Below are 16086 nucleotides of genomic sequence, written 5' to 3' on the forward strand. Positions count from 1 at the left end.
CAAAACTAATGGTGCAATAACGAGTGATAATTACATAGAATGAAGAAATGGTGAATGGACTGTATTTATATAGTTTGTCCCTCAAAATGCTGTCTGATTGTTATTTTTATAATTGAATATATGGGTTAAGAGTGATCAAGATTCAAGATCTGAACAAGTTTCAACACTCATGCAGCTATTAGCGTTTGAGGGCCACATCATAGGAGTATTATAGAAATTACTGAAAACACTTTTTTTTTTACATGTTAAACATTAAACACACTGATGGGCAGGCACAGCAGCTGACAGAAAGAGGAGTTCATGTAATGCGGAGAAATGTAAGTTTTTTTTTTCTGGGTAAATAATTGTTCATTTTATAAAAGGGAAAACAACAAGAATGCTGAGCATCATTAATAACACCATCAAGAACATCATGTTTAGGACAGCAGTTTAAAAAGGCACACAGAGCAACCATTTATTGCACGCTGCTGTCAGAAACTCATCAGTAATTGATGCTAACACACAGTATTAGACTGTAAACCATTAATCAAACCAATAGCAAATGGCAGACACTGACTGTCTGACAGCCTTATCATATTTTAGCATTTCCAGCGTTTCTGTGGTTGTGCCAGAACATTAAAAAAAATACACATCCAGTATTTGAACGAAACTGAAGCTCCATGTGCTCTCCGACTGAAATATTACGGCAAACCTCCTTTAAAATAAAGTTCATCTCCACAAACACATGATTGAAGAAACACAAGATAAAAGGTGTCATATGTTGTGAGACTATCAATATAATCCATAAAGATAAAATACATTCTGTAGAAATTTAACAGATCTATCAACAAGTCTGTCTGCTTCCATTGGTTAGCTGTGCTGTTTTAGTTGGAGATGACCAAGGGAATGACTGGTGAACTGTCTCAAAAGATTTGGCCTGTTGCCTCTGTTTTCACTGCTAATTGCAGTTATTTGGAAAAATAATCAACATAATACTGAAGTACAGATCTCACAAAAGTGCAGTTATTCCTTATTTTGTGTATGAACTCTTGCACATCTACACTCACAGAAGGGTCAGTTGGGGTTTTAATGGGTTGACATATTATCTTTGGCCTCTGCCTTTGAGGCCACAAGCCGTATCTTTTTTTAAATTTGGAAAAACACTGTATACAAGTCAGGCATCCACCTTGTGTCAAGCCTTTTTCCCCCTCAGAAAATGTGTTGCTGAAGCTGTTCTGGAGGCTTGTGCTATCTCAACACCTTACTTAGGCTATTTTTGTTGTTTTTTTGTCACCCAGCTCGACACTGCACGAGGCTTAAAGTTTCAGGCAGTTCATGACTGTAGGTAAAACTGAGTTCAGTGTAGAAAGTTTCTCAGATTTTTTTTCCCTGAGCAGTTTGTGACAGCACGTGGTGTGAATGTGTCTGGGTGTGGGTCTCCTCCTCACTAGGTGTTAGCTTGTCAAAATGTGCTGTAGCTTCCTGTGTGTTGCTGAAATGTTTACTGCATTTTTCCTGGGTTTTCTGTGCAGTAGACTGCTGTGCAGACTGTTCCAGGCACAGTTCAACATGCAGCTGAGGACTGATGACAGTCATTCCATGCTCTGTTTGTTCTGCCTACCCAGTAACAAATTTGACTTGTCTAGCACTTGTGCAATTGGGAACTTGAGTACATATTGACAAGTGTGGCAGCAGATATAGAACTTACAGTATTATACTGACAGTATTATATTGGTTTCAGGGATTGTAGCAAATATTTCTATTAGAATTTCTTCAGGTAATTGTTGGTCCCTGTCAGAATGGAGGAGCTTCACCTCCTCTCCAGCCTGAGTTGACCTGCTTGTCACCTTAACTCTGCCCCCTAATCACCAACCAAGGCAGCCTGGCTGCTCTGTGATGGGACTCTTATCATCCCCAAACACTTTACTCAGTCATGTGCACGCTGAAAGTTGTGGACCGACTAATTGGAAGAGAGACTCGGGTTTCGTTATATATTTTTGTGTTACCCCTGAAGTTTCTCTGTTGATGTTTCCACAAAGTTTACAATATCACAATATCAGTTTTAATACATTAGAAGTTAATATGATGGTATAAAATTACACGTACCATGAAATGAAATTGTTGTACCGACCACATCAACTTATTGGTCATGTGTATGTCAGTGTAACCCCTTTCAAACTCAAAGACACAAGCTGAAAAGTGAGATAGTTTGTAAGGTGGAGCATTGCTTTAAATAGCTCTGACGGATATCCTGATAATCAAAGCTTTAGTTTTTGTTCTGGCACATAGAAGAGATGTAGAAATGAACAAAAGTCACTGACTTCACAAGTGTAATAAACTGATCTGAGTTAGTTTCAGTATGTTACCAAAATACAGTGAATCATAATGTAAAATTATTCTGCTTACTTATGTACAGAGAGCTTCGACAGTGTTTTCATTTTCTTTAGATTTTATTGGCAACTTCCCTGCAATTGGCTGCCTTCCATTTTAGACATTAAATGCTTTTTTTAATGGCATCTAACGTCATGCTCTCTGATGATACAGCCACAGACACCTTTATTGATGGTTACTAATGGTTTGTTGTCTAGTATAACTACTGACCCTGATGCATTCATTATGTTTCTGTCTGTTGATTTCTGACAGCAGTTTCTTTCTTTTTTTCTCTTGGCTAACATTTTTATGAATGAAGTTCATAAATTCAGAGAGTTGGGTGAACCTGACTAACACTCCTTTGACCAACTGGTTTTCTGAGCTGTCACAAGTTCATTTTGTTGCCTCTTGCCTAATGGAAAAGAAACTGGTTAGGGGACATTTTTTGGATCAAGACCAATTTTGATCATGTTGTAAAATTCAAGCACAGACAGAAGAAGAACTTATCTAATAGCAGACTTGAAAACATGGACCTTGTTTACAGTTGGTCAGTGTCACTCACCCAACCCAAACACATTTAATAGTCACGTCATAAGCACTGTGTCTTGTTGACAAGATCTTACACTTATTTTTTGTACCTGTACTGTTTTTGCTTTAAATGAGCTCCTGAGCATATCACTGTCATGTCTGAATAAGCTTCTCATTACTTTTACTTAAAAGTCCCTGTAGCAGCTTTACTAGACCGGATTTAACTGTAAATGTAAATCGGCCATTTCCACAACCAGTATGAACTAACTGAACACAAAGTGAAACATGCAGAGAGAACATGTCTGTCTTAAAAATACCATCAGATCAGTCATTAAAAAAACATTTTTATTTCATTTTTTTTCTCCACACAGCAGCTGCACAGATGAATCCATCACTATCCAGCAAAGTGCTTTACATATGAACTAATGAATGATGAAATGATGAGAAAATGCATTTTGCCGAGTCATTAACATCGTTGAGAAGAAGCACTGCGTGTTCCTCAAGCTCATGATGGCTAAAAAGCTTAAGTTCTAAAATAGATTAAGAGTAAATTCTGTCCCCTTCAAAGAGTTTTAAAAGTTAGATGTTAGATTTGTTCATGGTGTTGACCATTCCAGTGTCCACAAGTGTGTTGTTTCTGCTGTAGTTGTAATATAGTGTTTAAACCGTCACTGTTTCCAGTGTTTGTAGCTGCTGACACATTTGTTGTTGTGATTGAAACGGTAACATCCATGTTTTAGGTTGTGTTTTACAATATGTGAGGGCATGTAAAGAGTGACCACTACATGGAGCACATGTCATTGAATGAATGTCATGCAATAAGTGAAGCAAATTAAACTCTGTTTCTCCTGTCTTTCTGTCAGCCAACACATACTTCTTCATGGTGCAGGCTCAGGGCATCATGTTGAGGGACAATGTGAGGACCATTGGCCAGATGATCCGATTGTACACCAACAAGAACAGTACACTCAACGGGACGGGTAAGTGGTCCACACAGGCACTTTTCACTCTATGGGGAATTACCTTGCAGTCTCTCTCAATATATACAAAGATTCTACCTACAGTATGTGAAGTTAAAGGAAACTGACAGTTATAGGATGTGGGTGTCTAGATCAGGGTGTTCCTATTGACTAATTTCACTGACATTTAAACAGAAATTTTAACTTATACTAGTCAACTGTCCACAAGTGAGAAAACACTCAGAAAACAGTCAAAATTGAGCACAATGAAATTTATGATCTTGGATATTTTTTGAAAAAAAGCCATTTCAAACAAGTTAGAAAAAGCAGGAGGTGCAGTTTTCTGATAAAGGTGAAATGTGTCACAACATGTCGGAATAAATGCAGCGGTGTTGTGCTTCAGGGACTGTAAATCCTATTCTCCAGATGTAAGGGTACACACATGTTTGGCACAGACCCCAGCAAAATTCACATCATTGTCTGTGTATTAGTTTTTCAGTGGAAATGAAAAGCAAAAGTTACCATTCCCATTGAAATTGTGACATATTGCAATATCTGTATCTGTATTCTGGATTGTTTGTCTTTTTTTTTCTTTTGCATGTTGTTCAGACCAAATTAGGACATGTTCAGCCTGGTAATTATCTATTTCTCTGATATGCCGAGTGACCTGAATCCATGTAACATTGTTACCTTGCTAGTATGCTAGCCTGCTGACACAGGCTGCCTCAAACATCAAGTAAATGTGCTTTATTCTGAAGGTTGTCTTCAGCTGAATACTTCAAGCCAGGCACTGCCATCTCACTTTTCCAAAGTTGCGTGGGAGGTCACGCTGTCCATCCCTCTGTAAACATAGGGCAGGCCAACACTTTGACAGGGAGGGACTCACACACACTACCAGGCATGCACAGTCGCTCCCCCATCAAAACAAAGAACAGAGAAGCTCGGATTACGACATGTATGAAGGGAGTGTAACTTTATTCTGTGCTCAGGATGCCATCACTCAAGTTGTATTTACATAACAAATGCTTGTTTACTTCTTTATTAATGTTCATAGTCTCACACGTAGAACCTTTGAATGGAAAGATTTGCTGCTTTTCTTTGTCATTTATAAATAAGTGTTTGGGTTCGGGACTGTAGTAATTTTTTGACATGCAATAGATAAATTGATTGTGAAAATAATGGTTGGAATAATCGATATTGAAAGTAATTGCTAGTTGCAGCCCTTCCCTTCACACATTTCAAATGCACCTTCACCCCCTTTTGGTTGTTTTTGCTACAGACTATCCTGATGGCAGTAACTCCAGTGAGTACCTGGTCCAGCCAACCACGTACCTCCCTGAGAACTTCACCTATGCCCAGAACCTCCCCTGCCCAGAGCGATTACCTTCTATGAGTGAGTAGACTCGTACCCAACAGCAGGAAAATGTTTCAGGTGGTTGCTAACCTCAGAGATTGAGAGACCTTTACTGCACTTTCAGCTTCGCTGCTTCATTGTTAAATTGCAAGAAAAATAAAACATGATGAAGTCCATGGTGTTTCAAAGATTGTCGTACAGATGCTGTATTTCAAGAAAGATGCTAATCATGTGTCATTCCTTGTACAGGGCTCTACAGTGCAGCAGTTTATGCACATATTCCAGTTAAGATTAGAGTAGTAGAGTAGATTAGATGTATGTGATTACTTGGTCGCACTAGTTACTCTGAGTAACAGTGTCAGGAATCATATTCTCCCAATTAAACTTTCATTTACATTATTTCAGTAATCAGGCTGCCACTCCAAACTGTTTCTGTCCTCTCAGCCTTCACATTTTAGCTTTTTAATTGCCCTTATTTATAACTTTTATATCTTCATGGATTCAATCAGAGATTTGACTGGACTCAGGTGTGATAAGCAGATTTTGTAAGAAGATTTGATACTGGATTCATATTGGATAAAATACTGTGAAACACCCATCATTCAGCAGCCTCTACACTGTGTGTGTGTGTGTGTGTGTGTGTGTGTGTGTGTGTGTGTGTGTGTGTGTGTGTGTGTGTGTGTGTGTGTGTGTGTGTGTGTGTGTGTGTGTGTGTGTGTGTGTGTGTGTGTGTGTGCGCGTGTGTGCGTGCGTGCGTGTGTGTGTGTGTGCACGCGCGCGTCCCTGTCCCTGCCACCTATGGAAGTTTAAGTCCAAGTGAGCTGCAGAATTGATGTAATTTGTAGTTTCGGTTGATCAGTTGATGGAGGCTGGTAAAGCCACAAGCTCCTTGGTCATAATCAGATCCATTGTGGATTGTGCAGAGTTATTTGTTTTACTGCTGATATGGTAGTGGAATAACCCCCCCCCCTCTAAAAAACTCCCCACAGAGGGCCTTATGGAAGTTAACATGACAGAAATCCCTATGGAGGAGATAGAAGTGAAGTTCTCCAAGTTTTTTGACATTGAGTTTGGAGGCCATTGGAAACCAAAGGACTGCAGACCTCGCTGGAAGGTGGGTGAATGTATTTTAAAAATTCTAGTAATTATGTATCCCATAAACAGGTACACTGTAGATAAAAGAGCTTGGTCTGTACCAGCTCTATATGGAAAGTGTCATGAGACAACATCTGTTGTGATTTGGCGCTATACAAATAAAATTGAATTGAATTGAACTGTTAAAACATGTCAGTCATGCAGAATGGATTCTTCTGAGAAATAAAAACAAGCAAAAACCAGATGGATTTACTAGATCTAGGCTGATTTATTACTCTGGTATTTGTGCTTTAGGTGGCCATCCTGATTCCATTTAGAAACCGCCATGAACATCTCCCCATCCTCTTCCAACACCTCATCCCCATGCTGCAGAGACAGCGGCTGCAGTTTGCCTTTTACGTCATCGAACAGGTACAGTTTGTTTCTATGCATGTGCATGTTTCTATACTGCAGCCATTTTTGTCCGTCTACAAGTCTAACAATCAGCTGACTAAAACTCATGCTGTGTGGATTGTGAAAAAAGATAAAAAAGCATTTTAGATGGTGAAATCATTCCACTCAGTGATGTAAAAACAGGACTTCATACGAATTCTTTATTCCTTTCATAGCAGCAGTGTCATTGAATTTCTGTGTGTGTGTGTGTTCAGAGTGGGAGCCAGCCCTTCAACAGAGCCATGTTGTTTAACGTGGGATTCCTGGAGGCCATGAAGGACTTGGACTGGGACTGCTTGATCTTCCATGATGTTGATCACATCCCAGAGAATGACCGAAACTACTACGGCTGTGGCCAGATGCCACGCCACTTTGCTGCCAAGCTGGACAAATACATGTATATGTAAGTGTATCATCAAAATGTGTATATTTCTTGAGAAGATCTCAAATGGAAATGCCCAAAGCATGATTAATTGTAGATGTACAGACCTTCTTTGGCAATGAAGTTGAACATTGACACAAAGGCAGTGAACCGTCCTGATCAGGCAGTTCTATGATTAACTAGTATTTGATGTTGTTTGCAGTCTTCCATACAGTGAGTTCTTTGGTGGTGTGAGTGGACTGACTGTGGAACAGTTCCGCAAGATTAATGGCTTTCCCAATGCTTTCTGGGGCTGGGGAGGAGAGGATGACGACTTGTGGAACAGGTAGGTCTGTACAGGAAATTAGTTTGTGTGCGTGTGTGCGTGTGCGTGTGCGTGTGCGTGTGCGCGTGTGCGTGTGTGTGTGTGTGTGTGTGTGTGTGTGTGTGTGTGTGTGTGTGTGTGTGTGTGTGTGTGTGTGTGTGTGCGCCCTGTAACAAAAGAACCAAAACTTTCCATCAGAAATAACACACATACACATAATCCATGGCAGCATCAACAAATCAGTTCACTCAGTATAAATCAATACATTACAAATTAAGTATTTACATATTTACACATTAACCACTTCCGGTTACCGACATAGAGCCCACGTTATCGCTGCTTGTACAAACAATACTCGCAGTAGTGCCGCACTCACAGCTACTTCAAACTGCACGCAGATGTTGGATATACAGCCCATCATCAAAGACAGGAGGAAAGGGAACCACACTCACGTTTCAAAGACACACTCAGGATTATTTCCGCAGGCCAGGAGATAGGAGAAGTGTTGGTGTCTTGGGCAAACCATCCGGATGCAAAACATGGCGCATTGCACCCAGGCATGTTATATTGCGTGTCTAATCAGCTGATCGTCATCAAGTGTGTGCATTACGCTGCGCGAGTGGTAGCCTGGTTGCATGAGTGCATTTGGGGCAGGGAACGTGAAAGTAGCGCGATGGCGTAGGCTGGTTAACTGGGAAGTGAGTGAGGATTTTCTACACGCTGAGTTGTGTTTTCCACATCAGCGTGTTTGCAGTTTTTGGGGAGTACTACTGCATATCTCACACATTGTACCTTACAGGTACCTTACAGGTACAATGTGTGAGATAATGCCAGAATTCCAGTGTAAAACAATCAAAAAATGAGCTCACATTATTCACAGAATGTGAAGAAGTAACAGTGATGACATTAAGTCAAAGACATCCCTGTATTGTTTTTCTGAGACATCTTGTAAACTGAGTGTATTAACCAGCTGGCTGCAGCCTGTCCTGTCTTGTAACACCACTTTGTGCCTCAACTGGCAAAAGTCCTAACTTTTTGGAGTCAGGGTTGTACATACTGTACTTTGTATATAGTTTCAGGGTTGACATCGTTGTCATGGTGACTTTAACTGCTCCTGTGTTGTGTGTCTGTTGCTGCAGAGTTCACACATTGTCGTTACACCGTGTTCTTTACTCTGTGGACACAGTTTCTACATAAATGCGTAAATGTGGCTGGAAGGAAATGTCAGAGTCAGCTTGGACTCACTGGTCATTAGAGATGTGATGTTAATCCACTGATTAATATTATTTTTATATTATTTTGTTCTTGCTAGTTGCTCTGGAACATTTCCTTTGAATAAAAATCAAATGCGGACCTTTGAGTCATAAGTTTGGGAACCCCTGGTTTATACGAACATTGCAGTTTAATGCAGAGCCGCTGGAGTGATCAAAGGTCGCTGGTGTGAAATGTTGGTTTTTGGCTCTCCCCCTCTCCTGCAGAGATTTCTCTGAATCTCTTGATGATATTATCAATTGTAGATGGTGAAATCCCTAAAGTCCTTTGCAGTTGTGCATTGAGAAATGCTCTTAAACTGTAGGACTATTTGCCCACAGAGCTTTTCACTGCAGTGGTGAATCTCGCTTCAGACTTTGTGAACGACTGAGCCTTTGCAGGATGCCCTTTTCATACCCACTCATGATACTGTCACGTGTTACCGGTGAACCTGTGGAATGTTCCAGGGTGTCCACATATATGACCATTACTGTGTTGAAATAACTTTCAGTCTGTTCTCACTTTAGATTCACAGTGATGCACGTTGTCTTTATGATCTGCCAAATGAGTGTAATGCTGTGAGGACAATGGTTTCTGAGGAGATCATGTATTCTGCTTTGCATCGAACACAAAGTTGAAAAAAATCTTCTGCTTTTGTCAGAACAATCTTTATACAAGGTTCATCTCATCATGTGTTCCCAGAACATCTCTACTCTCTCAGAATTTCTCTGATCTCCTTCTCCTGCAGCTCCTAACAGCTCAGGACTGCTCTGCAGCTCTAATGATTATCAGCACAGATATGAGTGACTTCCTGTGTTGAGAAAGGTGCTAAAATGTTTTTACTTCTAGTCCTAAAACTGGCATCAAAAATGCATCACTCAGAGCTTTTGGCCAACTGATTTCACATTCTCCCCCAAGAGTGCGAACTTGTCACCTTTCAACATAGGCTGTGTTTTATACATCAGAATAGTCATCCACATGAACGGGCAAGGCATGACCTGCCCTGCCGTGCCGTGCCCTACCCTGCCCTGCCCTGAGTGGCTTACCTTGAGATTCTTACCCCAATGCTAACTAATCTCAGTACTCATGCCTAAGCCAAACCAAACTTACCAAGGACTAGCCAGAGCCACTGTAAGGGGGGGATGATGTCAGTGGACAGCAGAGCAGAGTGGTGTACACAGTGAACCAGCTGCCATGACAGTAACTTGTGAAACAATAGTTTTAAGTACTTATCTGATATTTAAGAGTGTAAGACATAGGGCTAGGCGATAAAGCGATAACGATATGTATTGCGATAGACACATAATCAAGATCAATAAAAATTGTGTTCGATAAAACATTAAACAATTTTTTTCTTCGTCGGAAGAAACAGTTGCGAAGCGAGGTTGGTTGCGTGAACAAAGGCACTCGCTCTCAGGTAACCGAGCAACGTAGGGAGTAATCGCTGATCAGCGTGACACGCTAACACGCCAATCTCGAAACAGTATCAAGTTCGGTTGTGCCATCCCGTTGTCTCGTGTTTGATGCTTCGCAAGGAGTGAGATGAGAAATAGAAAGTGAGTCCTGCAGCAAGCGAAGAAATTGTCGATAAAACAAGGAAAGTCAGCTCACCAGTATGGAGCTTTTTGGATTTTATAAGGCTGAATCCCATTTTACCCCTTGGCCCTCCCCCTTGGCCCTACCCCTCCGTTTTGCGCGTTCACGTGGAGGGGTAGGGGTGTCCCAATTCCCATTATGATGGAGGGGTAGGGGGAAGTGGTAGGGCTATGTACCCCTCCAAACGGAGATTTTTCCGAGGCACACTCCAAACGGAGGGGTACGACAGATTTCTCAGAATGCCTTGCAAGACCGGTATTTTCTACATGAACAAAGTTTTAAAATGTACGAAAACCACTTTATTGTCTATTTTAACGTTGTTTCAATGTGTAGTGGTCATTTTCCTCGTAAAAAAAAAACCCGAAAAAAATCGATAGTAGTCAAGGCTTCAGTTACGTGGTTACCGTTGCCAGGCTGAATGCCACTAGCGGTGCTCTGTGGGCAGCCTGATAATCTGCTGATAACGTGATAACGTTATCAATAATAACTTTGGCAACCTCACTGCTGGTATTCAGTTACATTGACAGCATTATGGGATACAACATGCAGGAATGTCATACACAAATCGAATGTGACGGTAGCATTAGCTCATCGCATCTGCCTACGTAAGAGGCAGCGGCGACTACTGATGACGTACGCGATTGTCGAAGGGGTGTCCCAATTCGGAGGGGTTGACTTTCGGCCCTACCCCTTGGCACTCCGTTTCAAGGGGCAAGGGACAAGGGGTAGGGCTAAGGGGTAGGGGTAGAAAAGAGAAATGGGATTCACCCTAAGTCGGACCGTAGTCAGACCAATGTGGTCTGTAACTTATGCAAGACTGTCGTCCCCACCAAGACTAGTAATACCACAAACTTGTTTAGGCACCGTGCAGCCACGGTGCTTAAACAAGTCCGGCTTCCTCCCACAGACCAAAAACATACTCATTAGGTTAATTGGTGACTCTAAAATTGCCCCTAGGTGTGAGTGTGTGCGTGAATGGTTGCATGTTGCGATCGGCTGGCGACCGGTTCAGGGTGTACCCCGCCTCTTGCCTGTTGCCCCCCGCAACCCCGATATAGCGGTATAGAAAATGGATGGATGGATGTTTAACCACCTTAGCCACGCTCACCCTTTGGAGCCATATTTGCCAACATCTGAAACCGCAGCACCACCGCACAAGCAGCAGACCACCATGCAGTACTCTGGTACTCCCGGTACTCTGCTTCAGTGCCTGATGACACATCATCTAAAAGGCACGGAGGCGGCGGCATATCATATAGCTATAGACATGCTTTCGCTGAGCACTGTGGAGAAGCCAGGTTATAAACATCTCTTACACGTTTTTTTTTTTTTTGTTAACACACTTGCAATAAAAATATAACTGAATAGTTCATGTATGTTTAGAGTAAGAACAGTGACTATTCATATGTCTAGGCTGGTTTTATAGTTCAGTCAATCTTACTGTACTGTCTATTATGTTTGTTTACAGATGTCAAGTCTACCTCAGTTTCTGCTATGTTTACAAAACACTGCACTTTTTTTTTTAAACTCTTTATTTATAGATAATTTTCATCTTTTTTAAGAAAACAAATACAGAACTTTGAAAGAACTACACATTCAGGGTCCAGGGGTGATCGGTATATCCAAAAGACAAAATTTCATATATACATATACATACACACATATACATATATATACATACACATAATGTCACGTACATACACAACACATATAAACATTCTCACTAGTTGGCCAAATAAGCTATCCATTTCTGCCACCGCTTCCCACCCAGATCTTTCTGGAGTCGGATTGAGTAGGTCATTTGCTCGAGGAGACTCAGTTGTTTTACAATGTTAATAAAAGTATCTCTAGTAGGGGCATTTTCTGGAGCCAATATTTTGTGATGGCCTTTTTACTTGCTACCAGCAAGACCTTGAAAAGATACTTATCAGCTTTACTTAATGGTCCATCAGGAACATTTCCAAGAAAAAGGATGGGAAAGGATACATCGATATTGAAATACAGAACCTTTGATATAATTTTTGCCACTTCCTTCCAGAAAGACTGGATGGGAGGGCAAGACCAGAAAATATGGGCCTGGTCTGCAAAGACCTCTCCGCACTCTTTCCAGCAGGCCATTTGTATGCCAGTTTGTTTAGACTTCTGCTTGGGGGTTATAAAAAAGCGGATTAAGCTTTTCCAACCAAAGTCCCTCCAGGTCCAGGAGTTAGTGGAAGATGACTGAGTTTCCCAGGTTTTCAGCCACATGTCCTCTGTTATCACAATGTTCAACTCCTTTTCCCATCGGTGTCTCACATAGTCTGTATTGTCTTTATTCAATGAAATGATGCCTTGATATAACTTGCTTATAAGTCCTTTGATGTTCCCAGAGTTGTATGCGTCCATAAATATGTGAATTAACGCTGATGGCTCTGCTGGGTTGCAGCCTTTCAGTTTTTTTATTAAAATAATCACGAAACTGTAAATACCTGAAAAAGTCCTGCCCTCCCAACCCATACATTTGACATAAATTGTTAAAGCTGTTAAGCTCCCACTTTTAAGCAGTTTTACATACAGCAGTAATGCCATAATAGATCCATTGTTTGTATCTGTGATCTTGCAATGCTGGTGTAAATTCAGGATCATATGCTGGCCATCTAAGTTATCCTACCTGTTTTTGAAGTTCAAATTTTTTGACCACCTCACAATATTTTTCCTCCATTCCTGCACACCCGAGCAGAGGTTGTATTGGAGTATCTGTTAAAGATAATTCTATAGTTTTCCATTTAGCAACATAAGAAGCGTTACACCAATATACTAGAGATCTCAATTGGGCAGCCAGATAGTAATCCCTTAAAGATGGGAGGGCCTTGCCGCCCCTCTCCTCCGGAAGCTGAAGTGTGGAAAATTTAACCCTTGGTCTCTGTTTATTCCAGATGAATCGAGAAATATGTTTATTCCATTCTCTAAATTGTTTCGATGGGATTTCTACTGGCAATGATAAGAAGAGATATAATAACCTCTGGAGAATATTCATTTTTATTGATCTAATTCTACCACCAAAATCGAGGGGCAGCAGGCTCCACCCATCAAGGCCCATCCTATATTTTTTTGTTAATACAGTTATAATTATTATTGAATAGTTGTAATATGTCCTTAGGCAAATTCACTCCCAGATATTTAATATAGGGGGAATTCCAATTAAAATTATACAATGTGTTGAATTCTTCTTTAGGTGTGTAATTAAATGTTATAACCTTTGTTTTATGTATATTTAGGACATGCCCTGAATATTTCCCATATGTTTCCAACATTTTCATTAAAAGAGGTAAGCCTGAATTAGGATCCTTTATTGTGATCAATACATCGTCTGCATATAAACTTATTTTATACTCCACTACTCCCATGAAAATACCATTTAGTCCTGTCTCCTGACGTACTGCTTGGGCTAAAGGTTCGATGAATAAATTAAATAAGTTGGGGCTGTGGGTCTACAACCACGTTGTAAAGTTATAGAATCAGACAAACTGCCATTAACCTTAATTCTTGCAGTAGGGGAGGAGTAAAGTGCCTGGATACAATGTATAAAATCCTCACTGAAGCCAAATTTCTTCATTACTTGATAGAGAAATTCCCACCCGACTGAATCGAAAGCTTTTTCAGCATCTAGGCTGAGAACAATGGCACTAGTTTGGTCTTTATTGATATGTTCAATGATATGTAAGGCTCTTCTTATATTGTCTTGTGTTTGTCTGTTCTTTATGAAACCTGTTTGGTCCTCATCTATTAACAAGGGCATTATTGGTTCCATTCGTTTTGCTATAATAGTGGCATACAATTTGTAGTCTGAATTTAGAACACTAATGGGTCTGTACCCTTTACAGTCCACTCTGTCCTTCCCTTCTTTGGGGATCACTGAGATAAAGGCCTCTCTCCAGGAGGGAGGAGGAGAGCCTCCTTTTAGAATATAGTTAAAGCTGGACTCCAACAAGGGGAGCAAATGGTCTTTCATTGACTTTTACTATTCAGGGGGAAAGCCATCTGTGCCAGGTGATTTATTGGTGTTCAAACTTGAGATAGCTGCACTTATTTCCTCCTTTGTTATTGGTGAGGTGAGTCATATCATTAGCTTCTTTACCTAGTGTGGGGAGGTCTAAAGACCTCAGGAATTCAGCAATTAAGTGATTATCAGTCTGTTCTGATTGGGAGTATAATGATTTATAATATATTTCAAATGCTTTTTGTATGCCATCTAAATTGTTAATAATTTTATTTGTGATAGGGTCTCTAATTTTGTGAATAATATTTTCTGCCTGTTGCTTCCTGAGCTTCCAAGCCAACAATTTAGCCACTCTGGGGCCAGCCTCATAATATCTTTGCTTCATGAACCTTACGTTTTTCTCTACCTCCTCACCTAATATTTTATCTATTTTCTGTTTGGTGTGTCTGATTTGTTGTATAATAGAGGATTCTTTATTTATAATATGTATGTGTTCCAAATCTCTCAGTTTTTCCTGTAAATTGGTTAATTTTTGCATTTTTATCTTTTTAAGTGCAGCTGTCCGAGCTATAATCTTCCCCCTGAGGACAGCTTTAGCTGCGTCCCATAGTATGCTAGGATTTACTTCTTCATTATTATTGTCCTGCATATATAATGCTAGGTCCTTCTCCATTGAGCTTCTAAAAGTATGGTCGTTCAATAATCCAGTATTAAGTCGCCACAAGGTTTTCCGCTGATTACCATCTAGGTGTAAAGTTAGGAAAATTCCTGAGTGGTCTGAAAGATCCCTCTGACCTATTCTGCAGTGTTTCAACCTATGTAAATCTTTGTTATACATGAAAAAATAGTCAATCCTTGAGTGGACTGCGTGCCTTGCAGAATAAAAAGTATATCCTGGAGTTAGTCCATTCAGAGCCCGCCATACATCAATAAGTCCCAGATCTTTAAGTACTTTATTTATGCCCTTTTCAGTTAAATTCCTCCTTCTTGTTCTATTAGTTGTATCTAAAGAAGGGTTCAGAAGTATATTAAAATCTCCTGCACAAATAAGAGTCCCATATGTTTGTGATGTAATTAGTTCAAATATCCTTCTGAAAAAGGTTATATTGCTTCCAGGGGGAGCATAAACATTAAATAGTGTTACCTCTTTTTGGTCTAGTTTTCCTTTTACCAAAACAAACCTACCCTCTCTGTCATTAATTTGAGAAATTAATTCGAATTTTACAGCATTTGAAATCAATATAGCTACTCCCCTTCTTTTTCCTTTCTTGTATGATGAAAAGAAGTTATTTCTGAAGCCCATTTTATTAAGTTTTTCATGTTCAGCACCTGAAAGGTGTGTCTCCTGCCAAAAAGCCACATTTATCTTCTCCCTTTTTATTTTAGCTATCGTTTTGCTTCTTTTGACCGGATTGTTCAACCCATTTACATTCAGTATGTTATGTGTTGGTAATGCATTAGTAATACATTTGAAACATTCTTGTAACACCCCAGACCAATGGCAATAAACAAAACAGTACAGAGCAGATAAACACGAGGAACTCTGTAGAACAGTGAACTGAACTTCCATCAGAAAAGCTGTCATGTCGCTTTAAGTAATGAGGGAGCTGGCCACAAGGTGGGGCCCTCAGGTAAGAAGAAGAAAAGAAAGGAAAAAGTTTGGTGGCTTTACCTGTTGCCTGTGGGCACCAACTTATATTTTAACTAAACATCATTATTATACAATGATGGGGAGATTATTATTAAATGTATCACTCATCCCTCGCTCTACCCAGCTCCGTCTTAATGAAGTTTTCAATAAAAGTCACTGCAGACGTACCCTCGGCGTCCTCAGGGATACCATAAATCCTGATATTG

The 16086-nt window shown here is 40.3% G+C and overlaps 1 protein-coding gene across 1 annotated transcript in view; it reads left to right on the forward strand.

Moving 5' to 3' along the window:
- b4galt6 (UDP-Gal:betaGlcNAc beta 1,4- galactosyltransferase, polypeptide 6) overlaps positions 1 to 16086 on the forward strand; it is a 30273-nt gene that overhangs the window by 2480 nt on the left and 11707 nt on the right. Inside the window, exons 2-7 of the mRNA XM_070960730.1 lie at positions 3741 to 3857; positions 5116 to 5229; positions 6180 to 6304; positions 6580 to 6696; positions 6933 to 7120; positions 7302 to 7424. Of these exons, the coding sequence (XP_070816831.1) occupies positions 3741 to 3857; positions 5116 to 5229; positions 6180 to 6304; positions 6580 to 6696; positions 6933 to 7120; positions 7302 to 7424 (784 nt within the window). The remainder of the gene's footprint in view (positions 1 to 3740; positions 3858 to 5115; positions 5230 to 6179; positions 6305 to 6579; positions 6697 to 6932; positions 7121 to 7301; positions 7425 to 16086) is intronic.

Source organism: Chaetodon trifascialis, chromosome 4 (genome assembly GCF_039877785.1).
Source record: "Chaetodon trifascialis isolate fChaTrf1 chromosome 4, fChaTrf1.hap1, whole genome shotgun sequence".
NCBI lineage: Eukaryota > Metazoa > Chordata > Actinopteri > Chaetodontiformes > Chaetodontidae > Chaetodon > Chaetodon trifascialis.